This window comes from Mauremys mutica, chromosome 21 (genome assembly GCF_020497125.1).
Source record: "Mauremys mutica isolate MM-2020 ecotype Southern chromosome 21, ASM2049712v1, whole genome shotgun sequence".
In the NCBI taxonomy this organism is placed as follows: domain Eukaryota; kingdom Metazoa; phylum Chordata; order Testudines; family Geoemydidae; genus Mauremys; species Mauremys mutica.
Window position 1 is genome coordinate 11,055,290 of NC_059092.1, and position 15,910 is coordinate 11,071,199.

The following is a 15,910-nucleotide window of genomic DNA, read 5'->3' on the forward strand; positions in this document are numbered from 1 at the left end:
GCTCTCCCTACTCCCCTAAGGTACCTCGGTGCTCCAGAACAACCATGGTAATGCTGCCCATGTCCCATGCTGGCTCTTGGTTGTGATGAAATCCTTGGAGCCACTGCTCTTATCAGTTCTCCTTTGGGTGTATGTGTGGAGCTGTGTGGACAGTCTGACGTGGAAATGCAGCAAGTGGTGAGCAGGTCTCTTAGACAAATAATAATCATACCTAGTGCTTATCTACTGCTTAGCATCAGCAGATCTCAAAGTGCTTTACAAATGAGGTCAGTATCATTATCCCCATTTTTTACAAATCGGGAAACTGGCATAGGGAGATGAAGTGACTTGCCCAAGGTCACCCAGCAGGCCAGTGGCAGAACCAGGAATAGAACCCAGGTATCTCGAGTCCAGTCCATTGCTCTAACCACTAGATCACCTTGCCTCCATGAACTAGAGACGCATCTCCTTTGGCTGGTCAGGAGGTTGAAGGGAAGGTTTTTAACTCCAGCTCTGTCAGCTTCCCAGTGGATGTGTATAGCAAGTGTGTAGACATACACACCCACCCTGCATTTGTCTGGCCTGACATATTCTCATTCTCTGTCACTAAAGACCTGTTCCCCAATTCAGTATGGAGTAACATGATAGAGGCTGTTGAGAGAGAACCCAACACATTGGTTATATAGCAAAGCGTGGGGCAAAGGCTAAGTGACTCCAGCAATAGTGGAGTGCAGCAGCCACTCACTCTGGTACATTATGTTTCACTTGTAAAGCCTGTGTGTGATTTGGGAGGTTGGAATGAGATGGAAAGTAACAATTGGCTTATTAAAGATTAAAAAAAAAAATTGGGCAAATTGATGTGCTTGGCAAGGCCCATGTTTAAAGCTAAAAGTTTTTTTTTAAACACCCTTGATCCTTTTTATGTTTTCCTTTTATTAATTACCTTGGCCTGGGGAAGGTCAGTGTGGGGAGTATGTCCAGGATTGCACGAGGTAGCTCGTTAGATGGCTGTTCAGATTGTCCCCTTGCTCCTGACTCTTTATGTTGAGCAATGATGCTGGCCTTCCTGGTCCATTCTGTACTGTAAAGGCTGGTGTGTGTGTGGGTTGATAAATGCCCAGAGTGGCGCTGAGGAAGGAGCTACTGGTCCTTATTGAATTCATAAAGGCTGGCCTGGAGGGCCTTATTGCTATTGTAAAATGACAACTACCACAAATGTCAATTTTTTTATTTAAAATTTCTGACACAGTCTCAGTGGTGGTAACAATAGACTGCCATTCTCTTTGTGTGCAGATCCCCTCTCCACCTCTCCATCCAGACCAGAGGTCGGCAACCTTCGGCACGCGGCCCATCAGGGTAATCCGCTGGCAGGCCACATGCCGAAGTTTGCTGACCCCAATCCAGACATACAAGACACCTTGGTTATCCAGCAGAGGACCCTGTTCCCTTATGGGAGCCAAAGATACCTTGGGTCAGCTCCGCAAGTGCAACTGGTGCATAAATTCCTTTGTCCGATGATTCGATTTTTGTGCTTGTGCTAGCGGGCCTTATCTGAAAAATAAAGACACCCTGCCAAGCCATAGGTATGAGTGTTCCAGGAAGTTCAGAACAGAACCTTTTGTTCGTTGCACTTTATGATTTCTATGGGAGTCATCAGAAGCAGCAGCAAAGAGTCCTGTGGCACCTTATAGACTAACAGACGTTCTGGAGCATGAGCTTTCGTAGGTGAATACCCACTTCGTCGGATGCATGCATGCATCCACTTCGTCGGATGCATGCATGCATCCACGAAAGCTCATGCTCCAGAACATCTGTTAGTCTATAAGGTGCCACAAGACTCTTTGCTGCTTTTACAGATCCAGACTAACACGGCTCCCCCTCTGATATCAGAAGCAGCTTGCTTCTCAGAATAGTGGATGGAAGAAAGTGGAGTGACTGTGTGTGCGTATGAGAGCTATCTGTGGAGACAGCTTCATCTCTATATAACCAACAGCACTGAGTTCAAGAGGAGGATGTTGCTATCCCACACCCCTCTGGCCTTTCTCAGACCTTTGAATATGTCTCTCTGGAAGCATGTACACCAAAAGCCGGGATACAAGGGAGCAGTTAGACAAGCTGTTCCCTTGTAATTGAGGCTGTTTCTGCATCCTGGCTAGCCTCCTCTCTCCTTTATCCCTCTTGCCCCAATCATGCAATGTCTGAATGTGCTCTTGTTACACTCCACACTCAGTTCAAGTGTGCTATGCCCCAGGAGCGGTTGCAGTAATTAGGGATGGCTACAAACATATTAGATCAAGTCCATCCCTTACAAGGGGAGGCTGAGTTTGATTTCATTGCTACGGTGTATGCTGTCAGTGAGCTGCCACCACTCCTCTAGCATCCTGACACCTCTGTATCAGCACCTCCCTTGCCCCTGCCTTCATGGCTTTCTGCCTCCATTCTTGTTATCTCAGATCCCCTCTACCTTTGCTCCATCTCCTCTGCTCTCTCATTCCCATTTCCCCAGATCTCTGCTCTTTACCTCCACTATCCTGCCTCCCCGTCTCTATACTCTCTGTCATTGCCCCTTCCCTCTACTCTTATGCCCCCTGGACCCTGCATATCTGTTCTCCCCTCTTCTCTCTGCTCTGCATCTCCTGCCTTGTGGGTACATCTGGAGTCACATGAGAGGTGAGTGCAGTGGCATTGAAATCCTTCTGGATGTAGGTAGGGAAGCGGCTGTAGGCTGAGAATTTTCCTAAATACAGCCAAGGACCTTCCCTCAGTGCCTCAGGAAAAAAGATCACAAAACTCCTACCATCCTGTTTTCTTGTGACTTATGTGAATGCCTTCTTCCAGGGGACCCCTCTCCTCACCATCTGTGATCATGGTAGTTTGTGGGATGGGGGTAGAGATGTCTGGTAAGCTGTGAGGTGCTTGGGGCGGGTTAGAAGGAACCCCTTGCATATTCCCATCTCTTAACAACGTCTCCCTGCTCTGTGCAGAAATACCTGCTCCCTCTCATCATGGGAGGCAAAGAAGACAGAAAACAACTTCAGAGGATTGAGGCGAACATTTCCGAGATGAGTGGCAGCGTGACACAGACAGGTAAAGATTAATGACTCCATCAATTCGCCCCTCAAAGCCCTTCTCCCTGCATCCTCCATCTACCCAGGCGCCCCCCCTCCATCTCCACTTTATGTGGTGACTTCATTTATCTGCTCTGAGAATCTGTTCACATTTGCAAATGAAGCTGCCGTCATTTCGGTTTAATTTGAAATTGCTTGTTTACTGTCGGCGCGGCCTCAATTAATTATGTTTTTACGGAAAGGCTCCCAACCTCAGAATATTAATAAGGGGAATAAAATGACAGCCTTTCGGAGGGCTGTAAAGTTCATTTTTAATTTCTGCTTCTCTGAGGTTTTCAGGGGCTTTTTTTTTGGTAGTTTCTCCCCCCGTTGCCTCTAAGAATCCAAAGCAGGGTCAAGAGAGTCTGTAATTACTGTGCCTCCACTGACACCAGCCACCTTCTCTGTTATTGACTCCATAGGGCGCCTGTTCATTACCCAGTGCCCTAATGATGGCCCAGATTAGCTGTTACCTGTCACGCCAATAAAGTTTTTTTTTTTTTATCAACTTGTTTACTGGATGGAAACTCCAGATAAAACCACCAAAACTGTAGGCAGTTCCCCTCCATCCAGACACAAGTTCCTGTTCCAGTAGAAGTTTTCCAGTGGGGAGAGGAGAGGGTGCTAAATGTGTGTCCAGCTGCTGGGAGAAGAGAGAGCCTGGCAGGTTTGTTACTGCCATCGTGGGGTGGAAGAGCAGATGGTCTGATGGTGGGAGGATATTAACTGGACCTGCTGGTGGAGGAAGTGATAAAAGAGGCTTGCCTTCTTTTCTCACTACATCCTGGGATTGATCCAGGCACCTGTCTATTTCCAGACTAGAGATAAACCCCAAATATCATGTGCCTGTGTGAGGCCTGAGGTAGATAAATGATACAAACGTATAAATTCAGAGAGATGTACAAATCATAAACTGATATAATTAGAAGGGAGAGGTTTTGGACGGATATACTGTGGGCTATAGACATCTATACAATGGAAAGATAAACTAGAAATACTGGAGGTTAGATGCAGTGCAGGTAGATTACCCAGAGTGCAGATAATTTATATGGATTAGAGCGAGCGGGCGTCTGTAGATAAATTAGATATAGCAGGAATAGAGGCATCTTGTAGCTAGACAGCAGGAAGGACACGTGTGTGTGTGTGTGTATGTATGTCTCAGTTTAACAGAAACTCTCCTGCTTTTTCATCCCACAGTGACTCAGTTGCAGAAGACTTTAGCCTCCGTCCAGGAACTGCTGATGCAGCAACAGCAGAAAATCCAGGAGCTCACCCAAGAGCTGGCTGCCGCCAAGGTACTCACCTCCATCTCTTTGCTAGGCCACCCTTCAGAAATTCTCATGCCCTTTTTAGGGTACATGGCTTCCCTAGCCCATAACTTCATCCTATCTGGCCAGTTTCTCTATGCAGCCTTGTCTTTCAAGGGTGTTAGTATAGAGCAATGACTGAGTGCCACAGGCTACACATATATGGCTTCTGAGAGGGCTTTGTTCCATGATGTCATTTGCATCTTTCATGTCCACAATCTCCTTAATTGATCTCAGCTGTGCAACTAGTGTCCCTTGTAGGAGAGCTCATTGTATACCCAGTTGGAGCAATAGGGAGCAGGATTGGCCCTCCTGCCAACCCATGGACTGAAGGAGGAAAAGGGCAGAGGTAGATGTTTTGTGTGTATTTTCACCTTGTCTGTCTACATGTCTGTTAACCAGTGTATGTATTCTGTGCCCATCACCACGGTATCTCAGTGCAAATCAGTCCAACATAGTCAAACACAGATCTGTTGGATTATATGACTCAGGGGAATGGAAATACGCTGTGGACTCTTTTGCATTTAAGTTGCTGGTTCCACTCCAGGCCAGGTAGCGACTAAAGGTTACCACCGTCGGATGGCTGTTAGGTGGCCTGCGTGAATGGTTTTGATGTTCTCAGTACAATAGATGGCGCCACTACCACATTTGGCACTAATTGGCAGCCTTGTTGGGACTCTCAGTGGGGAGGGCAAGGACAGAACAATCCAAGCACAGGAGCAATGCGAGCTCCGAACAAGAGGGGCCATCTCTCAGGCTGAGAATGGAGTGCAGTCTCCCTGGCTCATGCAGTCCTTGGTGCTTGTGCGGAGACTGCCAACAAGGAGACCAGTTACTGCCAATAATGGCTGGCGGTTTTGCCCTGTGGATACTGGTGAGTTTGGGAATTGGGCTGAGACCCACCCAAATCAGTTCGCATTGTGTCAGCAACAGCGCTTTTCATTGTCCTTGGCCTCCCGGCAGTCACCAGATGTCAGTCATTCCTGAATTGGGCTGGATTTGAACCAGTGACCTAGAGGTGAAAGTCTTTCTCCTGTTATTGAAGCCTGTGATCAGTCAGTCCCTCCTTTGACTGTCGTCAACCTCTGCAGAATGGGAGCTTTAGCCCTCTGTATAGCGAGATCCCTGAAACAGTTAGGTGTTTGTAGAGCAGTCCTCCATCTACAGCAGTTACAGTCCTTCTTGCCCAGGCCCCAGTCTCTTGTAAACCCTTTGATAGTGTGTAACCAGTGGGCCACCTCTGGCTGTGCAGTGAGTATACCGCTCAGTAGGAATCAACTGTAAACCCAGCCATGAAAGTCAGTTTATGGTCACATCTATCCACTCCAGTTTTCCTTGGGAACTGTGGCCCATCAATAGCCTGGAGCCAGTCCGGAAATTGGAAAACTGTTTTCAGGTTGTAAGTGTTAAGATTAAGACCACATGTTGGGCTTTCAGAAGGGGAAAGGGCATAGGAGTGTTGGTGGTTTAGAGAGTCTTTAAAAAGTTCTCCCTCTCTTCCCTTTTCTGCGCTGAGATGGTAGCACATGCTGTTATGGTATCTCAAGCTCATATGAACAAAGAAAGACTTGGGCAGCCCCACAAACCAAAGAGTAAAAGCTGTGTTTTCTCAGCTGTAATGTAAGTTTTTATATCTGCGTTTCAACTCCTACCAGCATGCTGTAAAAAATTAAAAAGAGGGGGTTTAAGTAATTAAAAAACCTACATAAAAACTCAAGCCTTAAATTTTCTACAACTGTTTTTTAAAGAGACTAGCTAAAAAGCCCCAGATGTCAGATTTTATTTCTAAATCCTAGGCATCTGGCACCATATGTGTTTTGGAAATTTGAGTCCTGTGCAGGCCGGTGAGTGGAAATCACTCCCTTGTTAATGTGCTGATGTAGCTTTCAAAGTCTTGGAGAGCCAGAACAGTGGCTTCTGGATTCTCGCTGTCGGAGGGCTGAGTGTGTGAATCCCAAGGGAACGCATCTGTGTATATCACCGCTACTACAGACTGAGTCTCTCCCAGCTGGAATCGTTGTAGGGAATGTTGGCTGTGGGGGATGCTCACAATCACTCCATTCCCAATTCCTGCCAGCAGAAATCATTGTAGATAGTGCTGGCTGTGGGGGAATTCACAGTTACTCCATATGAACCTCCTTCTAGCAGGAGTCACTAAACTCTGGCAAGTCAAGTATAGTTATTCAGGCCAAAAAAGAATTTGAAGAGCAATTAGCAAAAAGATATAAAAATAATTTTTTAAAGTATTTCAAAAGCCTGCCAAAAAATCAGTGGGGCAACTGGACGATTGAGGTGCTAAAGGAGCACTCAAGAAAGACAAGGCCATTGTGGAGAAGCTAAATGAATTCTTTGCATCAGTCTTCACTGCCAAGGATGTGAGGGAGATTCCCACACCTGTGCCATTCTTTTTAGGTGACAATCTGAGGAACTGTCCCAGATCGAGGTGTCAATAGAGGAGGTTTTGGAACAAATTGATAAATTGAACAGTAATAAGTCTCCAGGACCTGATGGTATTCACCCACAAGTTTTGAAGGAACTCAAGTATGAAATTGGAGAACTACTAACTATGACATGTAACCCATTGCTTAAATCAGCCTCTGTACCAGATGACTGTCAAATAGCTAATATAACACTGATTTTTAAAAAACACTCCAGAGACAATCCTGGGAATTACAGGCCAGTAAGCCTAACTTCAGTATCAGGCAAATTGGTTGAAACTATAGTAAAGAACAGAATTATCAGACACACAAATGAATGCAGTATATTGGGGAAGAGTCAACATGGCATTTATAAAGGGAAATCATGCCTCACCAATCTATTAAAGGGTGCCAACAAACATACGGATAAGGTGATCCAGTGGATAGAGTATCCTTGGACTTTCGTGATGCCTTTGACAAGGTCTCTCACCAAAGGCTCGTAAGCAAAGTAAGCAGTCATTGGATAAGAGGGAATGTCCTCTCATGGATCAGTAACTGGGTTAAAAGTTAGGAAACAAAGAGTAGGAATAAATAGTTTTCACAGTGGAGAGAGATAATAGCCAGGTCCCCCAAGGATCTGTACTGGGACAAGTGGTATTCAACATATTCATAAGTGATTTGGGAAAAGCAGTAAACAGCGGTGTGGAAAAGTTTGCAGAAGATACTAAATTACTCAAGATAGTTAAGTCCAAAGCTGATTGCAAAAAGTTACAAAGGGATCTAAAAAAACTGGGTGACTGGGCAACAAAATGGCAGAAGAAATTCAACGTTGTATAATGCATATTGGAAAACAGTCCCAACTATACATACAAAATGATGGGGTTTAAATTAGCTGTTACCACTCAAGACCGAGATCTTGGCATCATTGTGGATAGTTCTCTGATAACATCCGCTCAGTGTGCCAAATCAGTCAATAAAGCTAACAGAACGTTAGGAACCATTAGGAAACAGATGATAAGACAAAATATCATAATGCCACTATATAGAATCTCAGGGTTGGAAGGGACCTCAGGAGGTCATCTAGTCTAAACCCCTGCTCAAAGCAGGATCAATCCCCAGACAGAGTTTTGCCCCAGATCCCTAAATAGCCCCTTCAAGGATTGAACTCACAACCCTGGAATTAGCAGGCCAATGCTCAAACCACTGAGCTATCCCTCCCTCTGTCCCTCCCAAAATAAAGCCATGATATGCCCACACCTTGAATGCTGCATGCAGTTGTGGTCACCCCATCTCAAAAAAGATATATTAGAACTGGAAAATGTGCAACAAAAATGATTAAGGGTATAGAACAGCTTCTATATGAGGAGAGATTAAAAAGACTGGCACTGATCAGCATAGAAAAGAAATGACTCGATGGGGGTGTGTATAACAGAAGTCTATAAAATCTTGAATGGTGTGGAGAAAGTGAATAAGGAAGTGTTATTTACCTCTTCACATAACACAAGAATCAGGGTTCATCCAATGAAATTAATAGGCAGCAGGTTTAAAACAAACGTAAGGAAGTATTTCTTCACACATCGCACAGTCAACCTGTAGAACTCTTTGCCAGAGGATGTTGTGAAGGCCAAAAGTATAAACTGGGTTTAAAAAGGAATTATATAAATTAATGGAGATATAAATTCATGGCTGTTAGTTAAGATGGTCAGGGACACAATCACATGCTCTGCGTGTCCCTGACTGCCATAAAATGGGAGTGGACAACAGGGGATGGATCGCTTGATAATTGCCCCATTCTGTTTATTGCTCAGAAGCATCTGACATTGGCCCCTGTTGGAAAACAGGATACTGGGCTAGATGGCCCATTGGTCTGACCCAGTATGGCCGTTTTTGTATTCGCTGTGGGGATTGGATAAGGGGCTCACTGTCAATGCAGGAGATTATTTCTTTTTCTGAGCGCTCTTCCCTTAGTCGCGTTTACATGTGAAAGCAAAATCAGTCTGGTCATGGGAAGCAGTGATATTGCTTCTAGTCCCATGAATATATAAAACAAAAACTGCCAAGTTATTATTTGCAGCAAATCTTCCCAAAGCAGGGCCTTGCCCCAGTTTCCATCCACCATCTGACAGACATTACTCTGCAATATTGATGTGGTGCCGATAGCAGCTGTACCAGAGTTCCGTAAGTTGCTCATCATCTTTCCCCACCAAATTTGGCTCTTTGCCTTGAAATATCCAGAGGAGAATGTCTAGTACAGCTGCTTCCTGGAGATAGAGTCTGGTAGCTCAGGCACAGCTCTAATTGTTCTGATCTAGAGGAGAGTCCTTCGGGCTTTTAAACATCTATTGCTCAGTCCCCCTAGAAACTCCATGCAGTACAGTCTGATGGCGGGTTTTTTTCAGTGATCTAGGAGAGACTGAGTCCGTGCTCTCAGTCCAGTTTCTAGCATGCAGGTACTCCAATTATAATCTGCTCCCTTGACTGAGGGCAATGTCAGTACAGAGAGAAGGAACTGACTCTATCTACATTATAGACACGAGGTAACAATTTCAAATCACCTAAATCCCACCAACTTTCAGTGGGACATAGGATCCTAATTCACTCATGTGCTTTTGAAATTTTTACTCAAAATCCCATGCCCTCTTCTCTAGATCATTGCTTCTCAGATGTTCTGCATTGGTTCTGTGGCTGGCTGGCTGCCCTCGGTTTTCTTACAGACACCTTGCTGTCGGGATCTCTGTTCAGCACCCTAGGAAATACTAGCTTCTCCTTTTAAAAAAAAAAGAGAAGAAAACTCCCTTTGGGGTGCTTTAGCAAAGGCCAGCCTTGGTGCATTGATCCTAGTCTGCGCAAAGTGAGTTGGAAGTGGGTTAACCCTTCCCAAGAACGGAAGAGAAATCTTTGACTCCTCCTAGCATCAGAGCAAAGAAGTTTTCCTAGGAGGTTGCCGATAGGACAGTTGGTCTGTTTTGGGAGCCACTCAGGTACATAGCTCACATTGTGGAAATCCTTCTACCCAGCATCAAAAGGTTTTAAATGCCAGAGCCCAGGCACAGTGGCCCATTGCTGAAGACTCTGGGGGTGGAGAGGGAGGGTAGGAGGGAGAACAGCTCCGAGTTATCTCCAAATCCACTCTCTCACCATTGCCTCTTCCATTTGTGTCCTAGGCCACCACTTCCACCAACTGGATCCTGGAGTCACAGAATATCAATGAATTGAAATCTGAGATCTACTCATTAAAAGGGCTCCTCCTAAACCGGTATGGAGGGGTGCGTCAGCGGGAAAGCACTGCGGGGAGGGGCGACGCTCCTTGGGATTCCCTCAGGAAGGAGGAGGGCGTTACAGGGAGGAACTAGAACTAACCCTGCTCCTCTGTCAATGCTCTTTAATAATATTACTTTACACTTCACTGTTGCCTTCTATCCAAGGGTCTCAGAGCACTTTACAAACATGCATTAAACCTCACGGTGCCCCTGGGAGATAGGTAACTTTTATTGTTTCCATTTGGGATAGAGATTGACTGACACATAGTGAGTGAGTGGCAGAGACAGGAATGGGGCTCACATCTCTGAATTAACCACAAGATCACCCTCTTCCCCTAAAGCATCTCTTGTAGTCATTGGCTCTTAGTTCTTCCACCCCGGCCTTGTCTGTTTGCCCAAATGTAACAAAGTCTGCCATCATCACTGCTCTGTGACACAGGTAGGGTCAAAGACCCATTTAAGATGAGACCAAACAGCTGCTGGATGTAAGCAGGTGCACTAAATGGGTGCAGAGGCCTGGAAATTGGGTTGGGGTTGATTTTCTTTTAAGCTGCACCTGAGGGAGCTGCTCCACTCCAGTGGGAATCACAAGGGAAAGCTCTGGGGAATTGTGGTCATGTTGTGTCACTCTATGGCGTAAGTCACAGGTCTTGTCTCCATCCATTTGGGTCACACTAGCCTCGGTTTAGGAGCAAGGGCATTGGCTATTGAAGCCTTTCCCTGAGGGCGGGGGTTGGGGGAGAAGTGTGTCACTCAGAGATGTTTGGGCAGAGCTCACAAGCCTGGCCGCCCTTTGGCATGGCTTTCTGTCTCAGGCCAGATGAACAGCACAGCTCACAGGACTGTCTATCCCTTCGCCTTTCCAGTGAGGAGGGTTCTGCCCGGGTTCATGTATTTGGCCTGGATGGTCCCTGCTCCTTGATGCTGATGGGCAGCAAGGGGATAGTACTCCCTGGGGTGGGCGAGGGGACAGCTGTCATTAAGGGAAATTCATTATTTTTATGCAGCCGGGTGGTTAAGTGCTTTTGGAAAATAAAAATTAAAAAAAAAACAAAACAAGGCATATCTCCCTGCAGTGAGCAGGCGGCAGCAACAGTGGAGCCAAGAAAGTCTCCAAATTGAATTTCTTGATAGCATTTATGATCCTGGTGAATAATGCAGGCATTAGCTTGTTTGCACTCGGACGAGAAGGAGGCTAGAACGGCAGAGCTCCTCCATGGCCACTGGCAGAGGGAGGGAGGTGAGTGCAGTTGTTTTTAGGTCTGCCGAAGAAAATTAAATCTGTTGCTTTGGCCTCATTTGAACGCTCGCTGCAGAAAGGCAGCTGGCCTCCCTGGGTCTCTTCTGGAGCAATCCTTGGCACAAGCCAGCTTAATACACAGAGCGTGTGAACCCTTCCCCACACTCACTTCCTTTTTAAGGGCCTGATCCCATATCCCCATGCATGCTGAATTCCCGCTCTCGTCAGTGGGAGCTGGGGCTGCATGAGGAATACAGGATCGGGTCCTGGTGAGTCCCTTTCTGGGTGATGGATGTGTTTCCAAAGGCACCGGGTGGAGCATGCCCCACCCCACACCCCGCCGCCTTCCCTCTTCTCCCATGTGGTTACTTGGGCTTCCACAAGGGACAGTTGGGTCAGCTCCTCAGCTGATTTAAATTGGTATAACTCCATGGAAGTCAGTGGAGCTAAACAGCTTTACAATTGCTGAGACTTTAGCCCAGATGGGTACAATGCACACTGGGCCCAGGAAGGGCAGCTTGGACTTCAGTGAGCTAGTGCGTGTGTGAGCACACACGTGCATGAGGGAGAAGGTGGGGAACCAGGCTGCCGTTTCACTGCGGCTCAGACACGGGCTGGGGTTGAAGCTCCTGACTCCTCACATGGATGGGAGTGATCTTCCCCAAGCTGCAATGGTTGTGGAGGGACAATGAAACCTCCCTGTCTGTCCAGAGGCAGCACACTCTAGTGGCTACAGCTTGGGTGGGGGACTTAGAGTCAGGACCCCGAAGCTCTAGTCCCAGCTCCCTCTATGAAGTTGGCCAACTCTCACCGCTTCAGTTTGCCCAGCTCTGAACAGGGATGGTATTTCCTTCTCATGCACGGGCTCAATTCCTGGATGCTTGTAAAGTGCTTTGACGTCCTGGCACGAGAGGGGAAGGAGCCTCGTTACTATTCATTTATTACAGAGGAGACTTGAGATCCCAGTCCCATCTTCTGTGACTCCCTGAGCATGTCATGCGTCCGGGAGGCTGATCCCTTCTCTCTGATGATTCCCCTTTGCAGTGCTTGTAATAAAAACTCCTTTTTCTCCTTTCCCTCCCCCAAAGGAGGCAGTTCCCTCCCTCCCCTTCAGCTCCCAAGATTCCATCATGGCAAATCCCGGTGAAGCCTTCCTCACCCTCCAACCCTGTTGCTACCAACCACAACAGCAGCAGTGACATCTCGCCCGTCAGCAACGAGTCCACCTCCTCGTCACCTGTGAAGGAGAACCACAGCCCAGAGGGGGCAACAGTCAGCTGCCACCTGCTGGGTACGGAGGAGGAGGGCGAGGTGGTGATGGACGTCAAGGGCCAGGTGCGAATGGAAGTGCAGGGCGAGGAGGAGAAGAGGGAGGACAAAGGGAATGAGGAGGAGGAGGAGGAAGAGGACGATGAGGATGATGATGTCAGCCATGTGGACGAAGAGGAGTGCCTGGACGTCCAGACCGAGGACCGACGAGGAGGGGACGGGCAGATTAACGAGCAGGTGGAGAAGCTACGGAGACCGGAAGGGGCCAGCAATGAAAATGAGATTGACTAGGGTGAATGGGCTTCTTTCCATCCCACCCTGCATCTGTCCAGCCTTCCCCCACCCCCTGGTGCCTCTCTCGTTTGGTGGAGAGAACTCTCCCCTCGGCCCTGCCCTGCACCCCCCCGTGATTCGCCCATGATTCATCTCGAGTAGCGTCATGATCCTCCAGTGAGCAAGGCGGGTCCTGTGTCACCCCAGGGCCATGCAGCACTGCAGTGGCTTCTTTTCCCCTCTCCGACCCAGCACCACCGCAGGAATCTGAGCTGGGGGTCGCTGCTTGGGAGCACTCACCTGACCATGCACCACAGCTAGAGAAACCAGTCCCCCTGTGTCCAGCGTCCTTCCTGGACCTGCTGGCCCCTTTGCTCTTCGCTGCTTCCTAGAGATCTTCCATCTGATGGCCTGCCCAGCCCCTTCTCGTCCCCAATCCTTTAACTGCATCTCAGTCTGAAACCACTTCTGCCCAACCCCTGAAATGTCCCATCAGGTTTTAGTCCTGAAATCAGATGGTGTGCCAGCCCCAAACTGGCCACCTCCAGGCTGTTTCTGTCTCTGAGATCCCTGTCAGATCTGCCTCCCAGTCCAGCCATCCCCTTCTCCGTACCTTGGGCCAGGCCCAGTTCCTGAAACGATCCAGCCTTTGAGAAACCCTGAAGTTCTTGTGGGGTCCAAAGAACAGTACTCCTACCCCCCCCCCCCGCTCTCTCCTCCACACCCCTGCAGCCTCTTGCTCGAGGCCAGACCCATGCCTCATGATCATAGTAAGGCACATGAGAGCAGGCAGCCTCATTACTAATTACCCTCAGGTGAAAGGCCTTCTGTTAGTATGAGTCTCACCTGGATCGCCCACTTCAATTCGTTGCTGCTCTCCCATGCAGAGAAGGGGAGCTCATGTGATGTCTTCTGTTCTATTTACAGCCCAGCCTGAGTGGATCAGGTGTCTTGGCTGCTGGCGCAGTTGATTAGTTCTGAATCTCTGCAATAGTTCTTAGCCCATCTTCCTCCCTAAATGAGGAGAAAGCCCACCAAGAACAGTCAGTTGAGACTTGTGTCGGAGCAAAGTACACATACCCACCTAAGCAAGGTGCTGCTCGCAGTGTGGCGTGCACTTCCAGAGCAGAGACGCACCCCTCCTCCTCCCCACCTACCACACCTCAGCCTTCTTTGGCCTACAGGGGCTAAAAACAAAACAAACCAACACATTTTGAAACCTCTTGTTTGCAGCATTGTGTTCTCAGCTGGTAAAATGGTGGTGTCTGATTCTCATTCACTGCATAAGAGCCTCTTAGTAGAGCAATTCCTGTAACATCAGAGTCTCACTGTCGTCCTCACCAAGCGAACGTGCTTGTCCGTGTGATCATGTATAGATTCCAAATATAAAATACGATTGTATATAATTGTAATAAATATGAGTTACCACTATTTAACACCAGGCTGCCAGGATTGCTGCTGCTGCTGCTGCTCTTGTTTTCTGAGGAGTGGGGAGGGAAGTGAAAGGGAGGGCAGGCTCCAGAAATGGAGCCCCTATAAAAACATTTTTGAAAGATGATTGGAAAAAACATTTAAGGTTGGTTTTGTGTTCAGCTGCTGCAGTACACAGCTCTCCCAGCAAGGGGTAGCACAAGGTATGATGGAGGTGAGCTGTGCTTGGGGCTACTGAGAGCTACTCCAGTGCCCTTCTCTCCCAGCAGGAGCTACTGCAGGGAACAGTATAAGTAGCTCTGGCTGTGCCATAACTTGAAACGACTCTAGTCTAAACTTCTTAGCAGGAGGCACTTCAGGGGATATGCATCACCTCTGAGGTAACACACAGCTACACCAGTCCCCCTGTCATCCAGTAGGAGGTGCTGCAGGGAATGATGTGTGGTATCTCTCGGCTATCTAGCCCCGCCTTCTCCCAACAGGAGGCGCTGCAAGGCATGGCGTATAGCAACTCATAGCTGCTATAGTACCATCTTCACTCAACTGGAGTATTTGGCTTCCTTCTTAAAAACGAGGGATTTACTTGATTTCTGGGTATTTGTGTGTCTGGTACATGGTGACATTTTCCTGCTCAGGGGGAGAGAAAGGGACCTTCAGATTACTGTATTTAGACCTGCTGTTGAATGTGATGATTTCTCATTCCTTAAATGGATGAGTATCTTCCCTCAGGAGTCTCTCTCTCTCCCCGCCCTCCTCTCCCTCTCTCTCTCCTTTAACGTTCTTTGAACGTTGCATTTAGCTAAAACAGGGCAAATTAGAGAGTGTTTAAAAGCAGAGGCTTTCTTTGGGCGATGGCACTCTCTTTTTCCCCAAGCCAAGAATCTTTGTGAAATGGAAACACAGGGCGAACGTGGGGATGTAATGAAAAAGTATTGCCCTGCCCGTGTACATTTTATATACATAGAAGGGTTTGAAAATAGAAAGTGCCTGGACAAGAGCAGTCAGTGAAATGTGGAAAATATGTTGCTGAGGTATGTGCCTTGCGGAGTGACTTACGAGGTTTACAGCACAGGCAGCCCGAAGCTTTTTTTCCCTTCCCTCCATGCTCCCAGTAGATGGTTGGTTCATTAACAAGATGTGTTTGCTACAGGTTTTTCAAACCTTGCTTTGCTTTCTGGTGCAGCGGCACGAAGTGATTCTCCTCCCCCTCCCAAATTTTCCAGGCCTTGAAAACCTTGCTGTCTCGCTAAGTCACAGCCTGCCTGTTCTCTACCCAGTGTACGTCCCCTGCCAGCAGGATCAGAGCTCCTGTTGGTCACTCAACTTAACTCTGGGCATCTTGCTGCTGATAGTGTTTATTCACTCACAAGTGCTGCCTAAGGAGACCCAGCACATCCACAGGAGATTCTTGGAGAGCCAGGCCTACTTACCAACAGGTATTCCCAGGCGTGCAGGGTGCTATTAGTTCCTATTTCAATCACGTCTTGTCTTTGCTTTCCAGCTATCCACGTAATGAAAGTATTGACAAGCTAACCAAGGGTGATGGAACAGCTGTTGTCAGGGGCCTTTCTTGATTGCCTTGGCTTGATGCTGGGATGCTTAGGCCAGTATTTTAGTCCTGACAAAC

General features: G+C 47.6%; 1 protein-coding gene across 2 annotated transcripts in view; it reads left to right on the plus strand.

The window, feature by feature from the left end:
• The window catches only part of PEX14 (peroxisomal biogenesis factor 14), a 101,199-nt gene extending 86,911 nt beyond the window's left edge, over positions 1–14,288 (plus strand). For both annotated transcript variants that reach the window (XM_044996566.1, XM_044996565.1), the window contains 4 exons: positions 2,964–3,066; positions 4,284–4,381; positions 9,975–10,066; positions 12,399–14,288. In XM_044996566.1, the coding sequence (XP_044852501.1) occupies positions 2,964–3,066; positions 4,284–4,381; positions 9,975–10,066; positions 12,399–12,870 (765 nt within the window). In that variant the 3' untranslated portion in view covers positions 12,871–14,288. The remainder of the gene's footprint in view (positions 1–2,963; positions 3,067–4,283; positions 4,382–9,974; positions 10,067–12,398) is intronic.
• Positions 14,289–15,910: the final 1,622 nt, after the last annotated feature.